At 43.6% G+C, this 18,613-nt stretch overlaps 1 protein-coding gene across 1 annotated transcript in view; it reads right to left on the minus strand.

The window, feature by feature from the left end:
* VSTM2B (V-set and transmembrane domain containing 2B) overlaps window positions 1-18,613 on the minus strand; it is a 56,066-nt gene that overhangs the window by 33,787 nt on the left and 3,666 nt on the right. The window contains exon 4 of the mRNA XM_072632116.1: window positions 16,623-17,112. Within this exon, the coding sequence (XP_072488217.1) occupies window positions 16,623-17,112 (490 nt within the window). The remainder of the gene's footprint in view (window positions 1-16,622; window positions 17,113-18,613) is intronic.

Genomic DNA, 18,613 nt, shown 5'->3' on the forward strand with positions numbered 1-18,613 from the left:
CAGATATAGTTATTCATCAACCCACCTGGGGAATTGATTTTTAAAATGTTTGAAATATTATATCCACATTAACTTTTACATGGCCAGCAATAAACAAATTCTAGCCCTGGATGCATCAAATGGAGAGCTTGTGGTAGCCTCTGTTCCAGGCACAGAGTGGGGCAGGTTCTGCCCCAGATACTAGTTGAGGAGCTCTGTGATAACTAGAACCTTTTGTCTGCTATGGGAGAAGAGGGAAGAGTAATGAAGGAGACAAAGGAACCAGAAGCCTGATGCTAGAGGTACTATTGTTTTCTTTTGAGGAAACAATACACTGGTAGTAAGATTTATTGTTTTTACATAACTGAAATTTCCTCCTGCATCCTTCTACTCTCTCTTTCTCAGAAAGTCACCTGGGATTATTGCTTTCTTTCCTCTCTTCTCTTCTTTAAATCCCCTTATAATCAAGGCTTTATTGATTTGGTGGAGGAGGCAGAACCATGGAGGCACATTTGGGTTTCCAAGTCACATCGCCCACCCTCCCTTTGTCAAGGCCAGATTAGCTTTTCCTAGACCCTGAGGTTCATGCCTCATTCTTGGGGCTAAATTGCCCTCTGAGCTCCCTCTGTAAAGGTCTCTCTCCTTAGCTCCCCTATTCATGTTCTTCTTCTCACTCAGAATTCTCCTTGTCTTCTTATCCACTCTCTACCTGTCTAAGTTTTACCCAGTTTTTGAGTTTCACCTCTTCCAGCAAGCATTTCCCAGTGCTCCACCCTGAATTTCATCTTTCCCTTCCCTGAGTTTCTGTAGCATTTCCAGTCAAGATCATTTTCTTGAGCGAGTACTGAATTATGATGTCATTTGTTGTTGTTGTTGAGTCACTTTCAGTCATGTCTGACTCTTTGTGACCCCGTTTGGAGCTTTCTTGGCAAAGATACTGAAGTGGTTTGCAATTTCATTCTCTAGTTCATTTTACACTTGGGGAAACTGGGGCAAACGGGATTAAGTGACTTGTCCAATGTCACACAGCTAAAGCTGTGTCTGAGGCTGGATTTGAACTCATGAAGATGAGTCTTTCTGACTCCAGGTCTGGCACTCTCTCCATGGTGCTATATAGCTGTCCCTATTATGTCATAGGATCATAGATTAGAGATGGAAGGAAACTTTGAGGTCATCAAATCCAATTCTTTCTCATTTTATAAATAAAGAAACTGAGGCCCAGAGAAGTGGGAGCTGCCCAAGATCATGCAGGTAGTAGGAAAGGTGAGGATCTGAAGACGGGTTTTCTGACCCCAAATTCATTGCCATATGCATGTGATAGTCATGTTGCCTCAGCAAGGCACAGAACTCCCTGAGGTCTGGGATTGTACCTTACTGTACTCTTTAACAGCTACTAGCACCTAGCTGAGCAATTCAATTCAATGAACATTTATTAAGTACCTACTATGTGCCAGGCACAGTGTTATGCACAGGGCACATAGCAGGTGGTTATTAAATGATAACAAATCACATTTATGTAACACTTTGAGGTTTGCAACGTGTTTGCCTCACATCGACTCATGGAGGTAGATAGTGCAAGTTTTATTTTACTCATGTTATAAAACTGGCTGTAATAATATACACAGAAATCACAGGCTCTGAGGGGTTTAGAGGTTTACCCATGATCATGGTCTAAGGTGGAATTCATATTTAATTGTCCCATTCTTGTTTGAATCAAATTCAAACTGAATTCCAACCCAGATCTTGAGCTATACCACCACACTACTTCTAATAAATATTGGTTGGTTATAAAGAGGTCCCTCTCTCCTCTCTCAAAGACCCATGGCTCCCTTAGGGCAGATCAAGTTATTTCCTATTTCGCTTGTAAAGGTTTGTCTCCAATTCTGCTCACTTGGGATTTAGAACTTAAGGATCCGATGAGTGTGGTTCATCTTTCCCCCCAAAGAGCTCCTCATCTCCTTTAATTTATTTCTGCACCTGCAGGAATAGCCACATCTAGGTCTGTTTTTTAAGGTGTTCGTTGACACTGTTTCCTTCCACTAGATGGTATTGCAAAACACCATCCTGCCCCAAGATGACATTTTAGCCACTTGACTCTAACTCAGTTTCATTCCTACAAGTCCTTTTCCCCACGATGACACAATTGTCCTGTGTACTAGAAACACACCAGCCTCTCCACAGAGTACAGGTCCCTTTCCTGCCAAAGGGTTCTTCTTTCCAGCTAGGACAATTGCTTCCCTGCAGATAACAGCCCTGCAATGCGTGCGCGCGCACACACACACATACAAACCCTAAACAAAACAAAACAGAACCACTCGTTGGCTAACTGTTGTGACAAGTCAGGCAGCTTTTCTGGCAGGCCTGCTTTTCCCATCTGCACCCAATCTAGGCACCCAGAATAGAAGCATGCAATTGTCGGGATTTAATGTTGTTGGGAAAAAAACCCGCAACAGTAAATAGCAGGATAGATCCTGCTACAGCCGTCAGAGCTGTGTCAAAGCACAATTAAAGCCTCTAATGAACATGTTGTATAAAAGCAACACTCTGAATTTCCAACAGGGAGCAGGAACACCACCATCCCAATAGATGTGATCAATCTTTGAGAAGGCAAAGATGAAATGGATCTCTCCCCCTTCTCTATGCCAGTCACCCTTACTACCAATGGGCACAGTACAAAGGGAAGTACCAAGAGAGCCTCTGCCTTGATTGTGGCATACTGGAAATAACACCAGATATAGAGTGAACTGACAGTTAACATGGAAAAATATGTCTGTGGAATTAATGATATATTTTTCTCTCTCTCATCTATCTTTGTCCATCCATCCAACCAGATATCTCTCATCCATCCATCCATCCATCCATCCATCCATCCATCCATCCATCCATGTATTTATCTGTATCCATCCAACCATCTCTCTCATCTATCTGTGCACCTATCTGTCTGCCTGTCTATCTATCTATCTTTTTCCATCCATCTCTCTCATTCATCCATTTAACCATCTATTCATCTATCTATCACCTACCTACCTTTGGACTGGACCTTTGATTTCATTGGTATGGGGAACTTTCAGTGAGGAAATTTCCTTTACCAATTCAGACTGGCACACCTGTTTTTCAACTTACAATTTTAGAGAGTTGTTTGGAGGCCCTAAATGACTCAACTGAGTCACAAAATCAGTATGTGTCACAGGTAGGACTTGAATCCAGGTCTTCTTTACTTTGATTTTGGCTTTATATTTCCTAATCCTTGCAACCTCATATAACAGTATATATAATTTTGAAAATATAATTTTGAACAAATACCTTGCCTTGACAATTAAAGTGTAAGAAAGACTCATACTTTATTCTTCTTTGTCTTCCCTCTGGCTCTAAGGATAAAATCCTGTTCATTTAACTTGCAATAAGGAGCCTAGAACATGAGACATGAGTTTTTGCATTTATTCTTATTTCCTAGGCATTTTCAGTGTACCCTTCCCTAAAAATCTCAATGGTTTTAGGCATTTCTCAATTAAGTTCAGGTATGTACTGGACTTTTGGAATCCCCTTCCCTCCATCTCCCCCTCCACCCTAAGAATGTAAGCTTCTTGAGGATACACTATTTTGTTATATTTTTGTATTCTCAGTGTCTAGCACACAGTAGGTACTTGCTCATTGAAATAAATTGAATGAATGAATAAACAAGTGAATGAATGGATTTCTGACCAGGTGCTCTTTTGAACTTGAAGGAGCAGCTGTTAATCTTGGAAAGATCTCTTTGGAACTCAAGAATGAGTTGGTGAATATGGCTGAAGTTATGCTGAATTGGAAAGATGTCTCCTATAGCATACATGTCTTCTTTCGCCTCCTCAATCCTATTTGGTGTTGTCTAAAGATAACATGTGCGAGCCCCTCTGGAGCTATGCATATGCAAAGCAGCATCAAATTTTCAGCTCAGGTAACAGGTATGGTTGAAATTGAACTCACAGCATTCTCCAGAAACCTTATCTACCTGTGATATCAGGCTGGATTAAAAGGCAATGCCAGCACAATTTCTTGGTCTTTATTTTGGGGAATTTGAAGATGTGAAATCCAATCACTTTGGTCAGTAGTAGGTACTGGTAGCTTTCTTTTTTTTCTGAAGCACCATCATGCCTGTTTTGTGTTTTGCAAATGCCTTGTGACCTGATGGTATGTCCAACACTGAAGAAGAGGCAGTCCAACTTAATATATCTTGGTATTTCTGGCGTATCTCCTTTCCCAGGGGGACTCCATCATGACAGTGACAAGAATTCAGATTTTACCAGAAGCACCAGTCCAGGAAAGCGGTTTGTTTACATTACACTTCACAATTAAGAGTTATGGATCCTATGTTCCAGGGGAAGGTAGACCATTTGCTCATGGTTTCTTTTATACTGTCTTTATCCTTGGCTTCTCCAGTCTGGATAGTTTATCAGTAGCTTCTACTGTATTTTTGGTGATGGTTAACAAGGACAAAAAGGGAACCAACCTATTCCTTGCCATGGAACTGTCATCCTCTAAGGACTGGTGTCTTCCAGAAAGCACAAGGTGGAGACTACAAGCCAAGTCCTTGCCACTGTCCACACATAGGCTGGGCTAATCAATATCATACTACAAAAAGCACTTGGCCTCATTTATCCCTACTGATGCCTGGGGAATCATTAATATATTGAGCTTGGAAAGTGCAAGTTATTTGATGAGATGCTCCTTTGGCGGGCTTGGTATGTAGAGATATTCAGGAAGGAGCTTGAAGCATATCTCCTACACTTTTGTGGGCTGTGGAAGCTGACTGCTGTAGGAGGAATAGGGACTGGATGAGCTCTTCCTTCCAAATCGAGGTGGGGATAGTGCTCTTTCCATGGCAGTTAGGGGGATGAGAGGGGAGAAGTAGATTCATGAGAAAGACCAGTAAAAATCAGTCAGTAAAAATCAATCAATCTATAAGTATTTGTTAAGTGCCTACTAAGTATCTGGCACTGCCTAGACACTGGAGATAAAAATACAAAAGAGACCCACAGTCCCTGTCCTAAAGGAGCTTACAGTCTACTAGAAGGTTGCCATGTGTTCCCAGTTAAGCAGTTACTTGATATATACAAAAGAAGTATACAGTTATTGGAGATGGTACTAACAAATGAGGGAATAAGAAAAAGTCTCTTCAAGGAGATGATATTTGAGCTGAGCCCTAAAGGGAGCCAGGAGTTTAAGGGGGCAGAGGTTAGGTGGAAGAGAATGCTTGCTGGGGGCAAAGGTATGGGGGCAGGGGAGGGAATTGAATGTATATGGGGAAGAGCAAGGAGTCCAGCTTGCTTGGAGCATAGAGTGTATGAGGAGGAGTAATGAGCAATCGGCCTGGAAAGATAGGTTAGAGTCAGATTGCTAAATGCCAAAGAAAGGTAAAACAAGTATATTCCTTGTATCATATTCCCCTGTAGAGCTAGCCACTTTGATAAAATTCTTGAAATTTTATGAGTGATATTAAATAGATAGTGATCAGATCAACTGTCCAGCAATTTCAACTAGAAGATAATTGATTAGGAGCCCCACGTATGCATTTTTGGAATTTGCACATGAGGATCAGCAGGTGTTTATTCAAGCAGGTCTCCTTAAGAGGCAATGTGATGTAGCAGAGTATTGACCTTGGAATCAGGAAGACATTGGTTTAAATTCTGCTTTTGACAGTTACTAGCTGTGTGAACTTCAGTAAGTCATAACCTCTCTGAGTCTTAGTTTCCTTTTCTGCAAAATAAGGAGAATAATACTGCAGTATCACAGGGTTGTTATAAGGCTCAAATGGCATACATATGCACACTGTGAACTTTAACGATCTACATAAATGTTTGTTATGTTTAGCAATAATTACAATGACTGCTATTACTACCACTACTACCACCACCACTACTACTGTTATGACCACTACCACTATTACTACTGCTACTACCACTACTACTACTACTACTACTTCTACCTCTACTGCTACCACGACTACTACTATCAATACTGCCACTACTACCACTACCACTACTATTACTAGTACTTCTCCTTCTCCTTCTCTTTCTCTTTCTCTTTCTCCTCCTCCTCTTCTTCTTCTTCCTCCTCCCCCTCCCCTCCCCCTCCTTTTCTTCCTCTTCCTCCTAATTATCATCCTCATCATCCTAGAGGGGAACAAGATTCTCCTCAAAATGAATTCACCCATCCTTCAAGATCCAGCTCAAATATTGATCTTCATGCAGGCCTCCATGATGAACCCAGGCAAACATGGCCGCCACCACTAACAAAATACTCCTAGTATATGTAATTCAAACTTTTTAAGTAGCATTTATCACATTTTGCCTTGATTTTTGGTTATTTATGTCCATACCTTACTCCATCCATTAGACTAGAGACTTCTCAAGTTCTGGGACTGTCTTATTCATCTTAGTGTCTCTAGTGCCAGTATAGTATCTTGTAGGTGGCAAGCAGGTCTTTAGTAAATTTGTGCTGAATAAATGAATATTCCCATTGGAATAAATGCCTCATACCCCACAACACCACTGTCCAATGACAATGAAATGGGCATGGCTGAGCTTCCTGGAGAGTTCTCTTCTGCATCCATCCTTGAATTTCCTCTGTGGAATTTTTCAGTATTTTGTCTCTGGGATATCTTGGTTAGCAGGTTTTTCTTTCCATACCTTTGAGCCATGATATCATCAAAACTCTAAGGCAAGTGTGGGGATTTATTTTTTAAGAAGTAGATTTCTGACTGGGCATGGTGTTCATTTTTATAATCCCTCCTATTAGTGAGGTTGAGGCTGGAGGATCATTTGAGTTCAGAAGTTTTGAGTTGCAGTAGGGCTAAAGTTAATGGGGTGTCCACACTAAATCTGGCACCAAGATGGTGAGACTTGGGAGTTGAGAGGTCACTATGTTGCCTAAAGAGGGGTGAACCAGTCTAGGTTGGAAATGGAACAAGTTGAAACTTCTGTGCTAATCATCGATGGAATTGGGCCCAATGAGAGCCACTACATTTCCAGACTATGTGAGATAGGGAGGCTCAGTTTAAAAAAAAAAAGATTTCTGATCTCTAAAATGTCCAGCATATAGCTCTGGGCTGTCTACGATATGAGAAACCTAAGCTGACCAGGCATCTGGGGGAATATTTGTGCCCATACAATAGTTGTCCAAATAGCCTGGATATTTTTGACATTCTTTTCCCCATTCTGTCAGTATAGCTAAAGTTGATCTTCACTGAAGTTTCCCCCACCCCACACTTTCAATACTCTCAGTTGGGCTACCAGTGAAGGACAAGGTCCTATGATGATTTTTGTATGTTGCCTTGGCACCTTCCCTAGTAGCCACGGCATCACCACTGGGCATTCTGCCCACTGAAGTGAGCCTTCACCTTGCCCACCATCTTCTTTCCAAGCTGTTTACAGCTCCCATAGCAACACACAGCCAACCCACCTTCATGGCAGGCAAGCAGTAACTATCTCTCTAAATCTATCACAGCCATGGTCTTGGCTGTCATTTTCCCATTATTAATTGAAATTATATAATTCTCTAGCTGAACTCCCAGTTTTGTAGTATTCCACTGACAGAATGCAGTTCTTTAGTCCCTTATGCTATTGATCTAAAGATGATCAGAAGCTCACACACTATAGATTTGTTCCCATGATCTATATAGAAGGAAGCCACTAGCTGACAAAAAGGGTTACTGAACTACAAATTGTATTCTTTGAGCCCACACTTCATGTCACAATGCTTTCCTTCAGGTAGCTAAGTCTGCTGGGAAGGAATTTCGTGTATTTCCTTTATAACAGATTGCAAACAACAGATAACACTTCAAGAAAAATAGTCATCTAAGTCCTGTAATTCATTACTAATCACATTTAAAAACAACAGAGATGAGGTTTCCAATCCTCCACTGTAAAACCTTTACCAATTTCCTAGAAAACCTTTACCAATTTCCTAATACAACCCTTGATTTGTATTTTTAAATGCAGATATTGCAATGTCTTTTGGCAAATGAGACATGAAGCACATGAGTGTTTGCACATAAACTTTTAGTGCAAATATGTTTCTGGCTAAGCAGGGCCCAGACGAGGCACAGAAAATGCTTTCTTGCCTGGCTGATGCTGGATTTGTGGGATGAAAATTCTGTCAATTTCTGTTTCTTTCTCCTGCCTGCTTTACTAAAGCATCTTGCATGAGCCACAGATGACCATGGTGTGTATGTGTGTGTGTGTGTGTGTGTGTGTGTGTGTGTGTTTGTGTGTGTGTAGGGGGGAGGTCCAACTTTGTCCTTTACACATTTTATTTCAGGGCAAATTACTCCCACGGTGAAAACTTTTCACTTCTTTCCTGAAGAACCAATGATCTGACCCACCTTCAACTTGAATCAATGGTTATAGAAGGGGTGTATTCTCTCTGAGTACTAGTGTAGACTTTGTGTCCCCATCCCTCTTTGAGGTTATTGGTGTATCCATCACCCTTTTCTTCGTCTGTTTCCCTGTTTAAGTAAATTTGGAACATTCTTTCTTATGGAAAAAAGAAAATTCAGTCCCTTGTGTCCAAGAAAGGTTTGGGTTAAGGATTAGCTATTGAAAAAGCCATGGAGAGGCAAAATCTCCTATCTCCAACCTGTTATGGCCTTTTGGGGGATTACTGGTTTCCTGTAGGTCACAAACTCAGAAGAATTGAGGCCTATAGATAGATTCTATCATCTGGTTGAATATTTAAAATGCAGTTATCCTGGTTAAGATGACTATTTAGAAGTGTCATCATATATAATTTTTTGTTAATTGATTTGAATAAACATGTATGTGTATATTACATATGCATATATGTATTATCCATACATATGTATATATACATATATATATGAGTAAATCAGGGAACACATTAATATTTGTATATGTGTATGTACTGCTTATCAATAATTTGTAATCTATGGTGTGTGTGCTTGTGTGTGTGTTTGGGGGTTGTGTTCTCATCAGTCCCTGAGACCCCTGAAGGACAAACTTTGTATCTATAGCTACTGGATTGTGAAGAGCTCTGACCCTGGCTAGTTGCCCAGGGAAGCTGAAAGTTGTATACAACAGTCCAATCTCCCGCCCCTCTCAGTTCTTCCTTGTGATCCCTGGCCTGAATTTCCCCTCTGGATCAAGGGGTTGGAGGGGGCGCAGTGTCAATTTTCTGGGAGCTTGTCCTGTACAGCCTTCGTCTGAAGTCTCAGTCTGAGCCATATCACCTGCCCTGGTCTAAAGATCTTCCTTAACAATTTCTGTTACACCAGGGCCATTCTCAGAATGGTTTCAGCTGGCCACACTTAAATCCAATTCACACACAAGCCAAGACATAGCCCTCAGGATGTCATTGGTCCTCTTTGAGAAAGAAGGACACACAACAGCAGCTGGCCCCACCTAGAGATGAGATGATCTGGCCCGGCCATTTGTGAAGACACAGACACACAAATCACAATATTGCAAAGATCTTAATATCGAAAGGTGATCTAGAGGTTATCCAGTACAACCTTCTGCTTAATTAATCTTTTCTATTACAACCCTTCTGTACTTCTAGTGATGGTAAGCTCACTCCCTCTCAAGGGGAGCCCATTCCATTCTTGGATAGTAAGTTCTTCCTCAAAATGAGCCAAAACTTTTTTTCCTTATTACTTCTATCCATCTAGTAGGTGCAGTGCGGGGATACAAGGCATGAGGTAACCCAAGGGACTCCTCACAACTGGCATAATTCCAGCTTCTCAGATCTTGTGCTCTGTAACTTGTGGAAATGGGCAGTCACTAATAGTGAAAATGCTTAGCAAATCTCTTTCTAGTTGAGGTCGCAATCTGATTGCAACCTGGGTCTAATGTTATTGATAAAGAGATTTTGCTGAGGCTACCGGCAACAGGTTGTGAAGGTAAGATGTGTACTATGCTCTTCACATGTAGGGGAAACCACTAATAGGGAATGAATATATGAACTGAGCAGGGGCCTCAGTCCTTGTCCTGAGCTCCTGTCCTGCACCAGGAACTGCCATCTCCACCTGTATGCCCCAAGCGCATGTCAGAATCAACATGTGCAACAACAACAACAAAACAAAACCGTCAACATCTTTCCCCCTAGAAGAACCTTCTCTTCCAGGTTCCCTTGTTTCTATAGTGGGCATCTTCCTAGTCATCCAGGTTTGGAAGCTCAGAGTCATCCTTGTGTCTTCTCTCTCCATCACTCTTTAAATAGAATCAACAGCCAAGTTTTGTTAACTGAACTCTGTAATATTCCTCCAAAATAGCCCCTTGTCCCCATTCACAAACGCTGCCATCCCAGGGTAGGCACTGATCTCTTCTTGCCTGGACCTGGTTGAACTTCCTGCTTTAATCTTTCTGTTCTCCAATTCCATCCTACAGACAGTGACTAAAATCGTCATTCTAAGGCCCAATCATGTCATTTACCTCCTCATTTCTGTTGAGGACATGGTATAAGATAGGAGCCTCACTCCCACAGTCTCCCTATCACCTTCAGGACAAAATGCAAATTGCTCAGTGTGACGTCACAGGCCATCCACAATCTGGCTCCCACCTACCTTTCCAGACTCATTTCACAGCACATCCCCTTGATACATTCTCTATTCCAGCCAAAAGGATTTCTGTCTTTTCTATGAACTTAACATTTGGAGTCCCACCTTTATGTGGTCTCTCAGGTCATTCCCAATGCCTGGTAGGCACTCTCTCCACCCCTCAGAATTCTTATCTTCCTTCAAAGCTCAGAGCAGGTACCATCTCTTTTATGAAACATTCCATAATTCCCTGTTGTTAATACTCTCTTTCTACCTCAAATTATCTTATATTTACTTATCTCTGTACAATGTAACTCCCAGTATAATACAAGCTCTTTGAGAACAGGGATTGTTTCATTTTTTTCTTTGTATCTCAAGCACCTAATATGGTATATAGCATATAGTAGATGCTTGTTTATTGAAATGAACTGAATTCCACTTTCCACAAATTTATTCCTCTCCAGGCTGCTCTCCTGATTCATCTTCATAGACTTTTCTGTAACATGATAAAAAAACCTCTTCACCCTGGAAGCTCACTCTACCTTTGACTACTCACATTGGAAGTACTGGCACCTTCACCCCTGTGGCCTTTCCCTTTAATTATCTGGTTCCTCCTTGACTCTTTTTAGGAGGAAGCCTTAGCCAAAACGTCTTTATTCCTCTCCAAGGGTGCACCCCTCACTCATTTCTTCAGAACTTCTTTCTATCATACTATAGATCCTGGAAGCTCACTCATTCCACTTCTCACATTGTAAGCAACCTCTGCCGCTGCAGCCTTTCTGTCTGATTGGGTAGTCCCTTTCAGAACGTGTATTTTAAAGAGGATGCCAAGGTCAGCTATGTCTTTATTCCTCTTCAGAATAATCAGATTGTCCTTCACTTTCTGGAATTTCCTTGTCTGGTATCTTCTTTTCTCCCTCTCCTCTCCTATTTTCAGCTTCCTTCTGTGAGTTGTCTTCCCCCATTAGAATATAAACTCATTGAAGGCAGGGCTTGCCTTTCTTTCTGTTTTTATTTGTATTACCTTCTATGTGAGTTAAAGGATGGAGGAGAAAGTGAGGTTGGTGACCTTGCATAGCCCTCCCTCACTCAAAATAAAGTCAACTGCAAGCCATGTCATCATCTTGATGTCATGATCCTCTTCGGGAACGAAGGACAAACACAAGCTGTGTATTACTAGCACTTAGAGCAGCACCTGACACACAGTAAATGCTTAATAAATGCTTGTTGATTTGACTTGAATTCACAGGCAGCCAGTGGCAGGAGCTGATTGTGAAATAACAGTTGCAAGTAAAATTTCTCATCTTAGATAGCAGGATTTCAGGGTTGGAAGAGACCTTACAGATCCTCTAACTCAACTCCTCATTTTACATGTGAGGAAAGTTCAGAGAGAAGAGGTTTGCTTAGGACACACATGTGGCAGATCCAAGATTCAGTACTAAATGTGCACATCCCATTGTAGCTCCTCAAAAGAGACAGCGGATATGGTCTGGCAGATTTAGTTTCTCTTCATATTGGTCTGCATAAGCCTCTACAGATATGCTGATGCCAAGGAAAAACTGGCTAGGATCCTTTGGGGAGGACCTTATAGATATATCTTGTTGCTAGTGACTACATGGTTGGCTGTTGCCTTTGACTCTGGGTCCAATGACATGAATTCCATAGAAAAGGATTCCAAGGTCATGTTGGGGATGGCCCTGGCACACTTCCCTAAGTATTGGAAAAGACAACCAGGCTCATCCTGAGGACCCTGCCCTGAAGGCATTGAAAAAGCTCTCCTGGCAGTAGTCTCTTTCAGTATTCAGGACATTCAGTGATGCTGCGTCCATTGATATCAAGGTCATTGTTTTCAATTTCACCAGTACATTTTTGGATGGTTCATAATAACTTGCTGCATTTCAAATACTCCATTTTAGCCTCAGTGGGATGTGGACCCTGAGTTATGCTTCTAGCAATGGGGATGGGGTACATTAAGACAGCCCTATCTTTTTCCCGTATCCCTATTATGACCAGTGTCAGTTATTTCAGGGAGGCCTAATTAGGGGTGGGGTAAATGGAGATAATCTCACTAGTCTAGGCAGAAATAAAACCATGTCCTTGGCTTTATTAGGCATTGTTTCTCAACTTCTGCCAAGTTAATCTTCCTAAAATATCACTTTTATCATATCACTCCTGGGCTCAAATTCCTTAGTAGTTCCCTAATGGCCATAGCAAAAAGCACCAACTCCTTAGCTTGGCACCCAAAGCCTTCTGCAACATAGTCTGGCCCCAACATAGCCATCTGTCTTTATCTCCCACTGTTCCTCAACACACACCTTCTGTTCCCCCAGCTTGATCTCTTCTTTGTCCCCTGAACACACCCAGTATATACCTCAAAGCTCAAAAGATTGGGAACTAGAAAGGACTTTAGAGATCAGCTACTTCAGATCTCTCATTTTACAAATGAGGAAAGTCCTGCTCTGATGGAGAACAGGATGTGCCTGAGTTACACAGGTACCAAGCAGCAGAGGCAGAATCTGAACCTGTCTGATTCTAGATTCATTCCCACATGTGTGCTTGTACCTCCTCTATGTGGAAAACCTTTTTTCCTTTTCCTTCTTGATCTCTTCTTGGCCAAATCCATCCACTAATATACAATTCAAGTTTCACCTTCTCCATTTCTTTCTCCCTAAGCATCTTAATCTCACCTGAACTCATGGTAGTATCATGAACTGGTAACATTCATCTGCCACATCACAAAGAGTCCAATGACATCTTATCAGGTGGTCTGATCATTTCACTTGTCAAGTATGTATTTTGTCTCCTCAGCTAGACTATGAGTTCTGCAAGTGACCCTCAGGACTATATCTTCTCTTATGTACAAGGAAAGTTCTACAGCCCAGGTCTAGGTACATGGCAAGGTGTTCCACATAGTGTTACTGAACAGAAAAGTCTTTGGTTTGTACCATAATTTACATGATAAGTTGTTGAGGCACATCAAGGTGGAGAGCTGTTCAGTCTCTATCCATTTCCAATTAAGTCATATAGGCACAACTTTATCACCCTCCCTCCACCAACCACATTATGTAACTACTCAGCCATTACTTCTCTCCAAAAAAAGAAAAAAAGTTGGGATCAAGGTAATCAGACATGTCACAATGCATCAAAGTATTGAAGTTACTGGTTGGGAAATTTAAGGAACTTAAGCCCTACTTGAGTAAACTCAGTATCAGCAGAATGCAGTGAATGGACAAATTAAGCTCTCCTGTGTGTCCTGTCAGTGTATTTTACCCTTCTCCAAACACTTTCCTATCTGATGGGGCTAGGAGACGTAGAGGGTAGAGTACTAAGCCTGGAGTCATGAAGACCTGAGTTCAAATGTGACCTTAGACACTTACTAGCTATGTGACCCTGGGCAAATCATTTAACTTTTGTCTACTTCAGTTTCTTTGACTGTAAAATGGGGATAATGATAGCCCCTAACTCCCTGAGTTGTGAGGATCAAATGGAATATTAGTAAAGCACTAAGAACAGTGCCTGGCACACAGTCAGTGCTTAATAAATCCCTTCTTCCTTTTTCTCTCCTTCCCTTTCATTTGATCCTCACAACAACCAGGCAAGAGTGGTTGCAAAGGTATCATTATCTGCATTTTGCAGATGAAAAAACTGAGGCCCAGAAAAGTTCAGTAACTTACTGAAGATGATCTAGCTAAGTTAAGTGGCAGAGTTGGGCTAGAACCCAAATCTTCTAACCAGGCTCTTCATTTCTGTGTTCTTCCCACCAAGTTGCCTAAGTAAACTCAGTGGGAATTTTTAAAAAGCCCTTCAAATGATATCTAAACCCCAATACAAGGGAAGATGGAAAAGATGCTTGTGAAGATTTGGTTGGAGCCTTAACAATCTTTTCCTGACCCAAGGAATTTCTGAGAATGCCCTCAGTTTGATTGACAAGAAGGTAGTGACAATGAAAGTCTTGAATAACCCCTGGGAAATAGAATCTAATACCAGGCATTATACACACTTTGCAGTTCAAAAGACAGAATGGTTTGGTTTGGTTTTATAGAAAAGCACAATTTGAACTTTTGAAAGACACAGTTTGAGTCTCAAGTTTGCTCTAAATATGATATTCAAGAGCCAGAATATTCCTTGGCTCCAAGAAAAGGCAGTCAGACTAGTGCATAGTCAGCCTGGAAAATAAGGCTTAGAATCCCCTATTAGCAACTGTGTTCCTTCTAGGTGTCTTGAAGCGGTTTCCCAAACAGTCTCCCTTGCGTTATCACCAGGACCTGCTGCAGTCTCATAACACCAAGCCCTTGAACTTTAATTAGATGATAAGTTGGAATCAGACCCACACTGATTGCATCCTTTTTTGTTTGTTGTTAAAATGCATCTGCATCTTCCCTTCTGCCTTGGGTCTCTAACTCCTTCTTCCTCAACACTTATTTCTGTCCTCTTTGTTACCTTGAAATAAAACAGCAGCAGCAGCAACTCTCTAAGTATCACTTTTTTGTCTTCAACCAAAACTTTGTAGCAGAGAGGGGGTGGGGGGGGAAAGGGGGATTAATTAGCAATTATTTAATTTCAGAATTGATCTAAATTATAAGCCTTAGAGCTAGAAGGAAATTTAAAGATCATTGAGGCCAGGGCAGCCTCATTTTGCCGAGGAAATACATAGTAAGAAAAGTGACATTCGCAAGGTCACAAAGTTTGTGAGCTGTAGAGCTGGGCTTTTTCATCCCAAAGAAGTCTGAAAAAGACCTAGGCATCCTTTCTTTCCAGGTCAGCAAGTGGTGAGTGAGAAACATTTTGGACAACCTTGCATTTCCTATCTGCCCCCCCCCCCCCCCCCAACTAATGCTTCAACCCAAGGCTCTCTGATCCAAAGATTGCCAGGGAGTCTGAGCAGTACTGTTGTTAGATCAACAAGGGATGTATAATTAAGGGGCAAAAGGGAGACTGAAACTCAGGCCCAGCCAGGAAAGGGCTAGTTGTCCCTACCCAGTAGTACCAAATTCCTTGTCTGCAGAGACCGGCCTCTCTTGAATAATAATGAACCCAATAGTCTCAAGAAGTACTAATAAAACAACCCTGTTTCAGCTCTCTAATGTGCAAACCCATAGGGGAGGAATGGGTTAGTGTCAGAATGGTAGAACCGGCAGACTGTAAAGAAGGTGGGATTTTGGGGAGGTCGGTCTCTGCAGTGGCTGGACCTTGAAAGTCTGTTTCAGCAAACCGACCCTCTCTTGGGCGCCTGCATAATACGGTTCCTGAGCACAGGGCAATGTTCCCACCTCTGAGTGCCAAAGATCTCCTCTTTCTTATGACTCTCCTGACCTTACCACCTGATGTCCACTGCTGCAAAGCCCCCGACAGAACGCCGCCAGGGAATCCTGGAGATGTAGGCCAAACACCCACACAAGAAAGCAATTCCCTTCCTGGTACCCCGACGACAGAACGACACTGAATTCCCATTCTCTCGGTCCCGCTCCCCACCTCCCCCAATCCCAAAGGAAGCAGGATCCGGGCGCATAGAGTTTCTACTACATGCAGTCAGAGGGGATGGCTTGTCCAGGGGAAGGAAGGGTCCGAAGTGACATCAGAACACAAAACCAGGAAGAATATAAATTTCAAAACCATCCAAGGGAGGGAGGAGGTCCATGAGAAATGAGCAGAGCACGTTAAGTAAAAGTGGAAAAGTACATCGGAAAGAAAAGGAACAGGGAAAAGGGAGGCAAAAACACACACAAAAATGCAGACAAGGCATGGAAATGTGGGTGTAAGTAAAACTCTACGAGTGGAAACGAGAATAAGCATGTTCATCCGAATAAGTATGAATGCGGTGTGTGGATGTACGCGGGGACGTCAATCCCCCCACTCCACACCTAGCCCCGCTGGCGGCGTTTGCGGTGACAAGGTGCCCGGCTTGCGAGCAGGTGGCTCTGCGTCCACCCGGGTCGGCGCTGGCTGGGGTTCTACGCACGCGGCCCGCCCCCTCGCTCCCTGCCCACTTCTCTCCCACCCACTGCGCAGGCGCCTACGCGCTCTGTAACTGACAGCTCCGGCTACCGAACTAGACGGGCTGAGTGACCGTGACCGTGACCGTGACCGCGCCCGGCGGGGGGTCAGGCTGACTCACCCGAGCCATGCCTCTGGCGGAGGATGACCGCCCTGCCCGACGGAGGCGAGGCCGAGGAGGCGGCGGTGGCCGCGGCGGCGGCGGCTGCAGCTGCGGTGGTGGCGGTGGCGGCGGCGTTGGCTGCGGAGGCTGCGGCAGCCCCGCTCCCGGCTCCCGCGGCTGCTCCCGCGGCTGCCGCTGCTGCTGGGGCGGCGTGGGCGGCCCCGGCTCCCCCGGGGGGCCGCTTGTCGCGGCCGGGCTCGGAGGTGGCCCGGCTGGTGGCCCCGTGGCGGCGCGGGCCGCTGCTCTGGATGTGAGACACGGCCTCGGCGGCCTGCATGTCCGGCGGCGCGAAGCGCGACAGCACCCGCAGTAGCGCCTGGGCCTTGTGCTCCTGCGTCTCGTCGTCGCTGTAGTCCGACACCCGGCATTCGTACACGCCTTCGTCCTGCCGCCGCACGGCCGAGAGCCGCAGCCGGTGCGAAATGTCATTGCCCTGCACCCGCACCGTCTGCAAGAGAGGCGACACCGCGGGCCCCGGGGTCAGAGGCCACCTCCTCATCCCGGATCCCACGACCCCCATGAGCCACCTCTGTGAGCTGGCACAAGACCGACCCCACCCATCCCGCACAGGGTTCTCTCCAGGACCGGATTTGTATCTGGCCCCCTCCATCCAGCCCTCTGTGCCCACTCCATGCGTTAGCCTCCTGCCTCCCTCTCATCCCCTACCGCCTCCCACACACAGGCCTCCTGCACTTGTCCGTGCATCTCCTATTTCTGTCAGCTCCGCCGTGCCCCTTCCCTTCATTAGTGCCCAGATAGCTCCCTTACTGCATAGTCCCTGGGCAGCATCTTGTCTAATTAGTCTCTTCTCTGTCTTTATCCGCACCCCCCAAACTCTCCCCTTTGTCTATCCCCCCTTCTGAACATTTCTTTCATATCTATTCCTCTCTTCCTGTTAGCATCCTTGCAGATCCTCTCTTGTTTAGTCTTCCTACAATACATACTCAGTCTCACATCACAACCCCCCACCCATGGAACAAAATCAGTCCACTATTCATTCACTTCCCTGTGTCTATTGTAATGAAGCCCTTCACTCTTCTCATATTAGCCCCTCCCCCTCTCTTTTCACAGTGCTTTTCCACTGCATTTCCAGAAAAGGCTGCAGTTTTTCTCATATATTTTGATGGGTTAAATTGTATATCTGTTCCCCTTCCTTTTCACTAGTTAATGCTCTTTCTGATCCTAGACCGTTTTACTTCTTAGATACTGCAACATGGTCTCAACTCCCTCGTAAGGAGAATTGCAACTGTTTCTCTCAAGACCTCAAAGCTTTCCTGATAATACTCCACAAACCCCAAGGAGAAGTCAGATATTACATCCAGTGTGTTCTCCCTCCAACATTCTGGCACTCACAAATCATCTATTTTTCCAACTTTTCATATTCCCCTAACAAAGCAAACCATTCCTCTCCTCTAGCCTTCAGCAGGGAATGTTCTGCCCCCTTTACTCAATGAATGATACTACCTCCAAACAATACAATTACACCTCTACAATTCCATCTCTAACTCCCATCCTTCCTCACCCTGCAACAATATATTCCAGATTCATATCCTTCCTCAGTCCCACATCTTTCCTCAAAAACTGGCCAAACACAAAACTGTCAAATTGTATTGTTTTCTACAGACACACTAAGCTGATGTGATGAAAAGCTGTTTAGGAGCATAGGGGAGGATAATTCTGAGAACTGATAGGGGATAGTCTGGAAAAAGGAAGGCAGATGATCTGAGCACACAAGTGGTTGCAAATAGTAGGGATTTAACATTTGCTGGGAGAAAATAAAGGCCAAGAAGTGGGCTAGCAAAATGAATAGCATTTAGCACATGATCTGGGATGGAGTGTTTTTACAGGTGAGAGCAAATCAGGGAGTGGAGACAAATGCCATGTTCCCTTGATTTACAAGAAATGAAACTTGACTGCAACAAATAATAACAGATGGAGCCTTGACACTT

This window comes from Notamacropus eugenii, chromosome 1, assembly GCF_028372415.1.
Source record: "Notamacropus eugenii isolate mMacEug1 chromosome 1, mMacEug1.pri_v2, whole genome shotgun sequence".
Taxonomy (NCBI): domain Eukaryota; kingdom Metazoa; phylum Chordata; class Mammalia; order Diprotodontia; family Macropodidae; genus Notamacropus; species Notamacropus eugenii.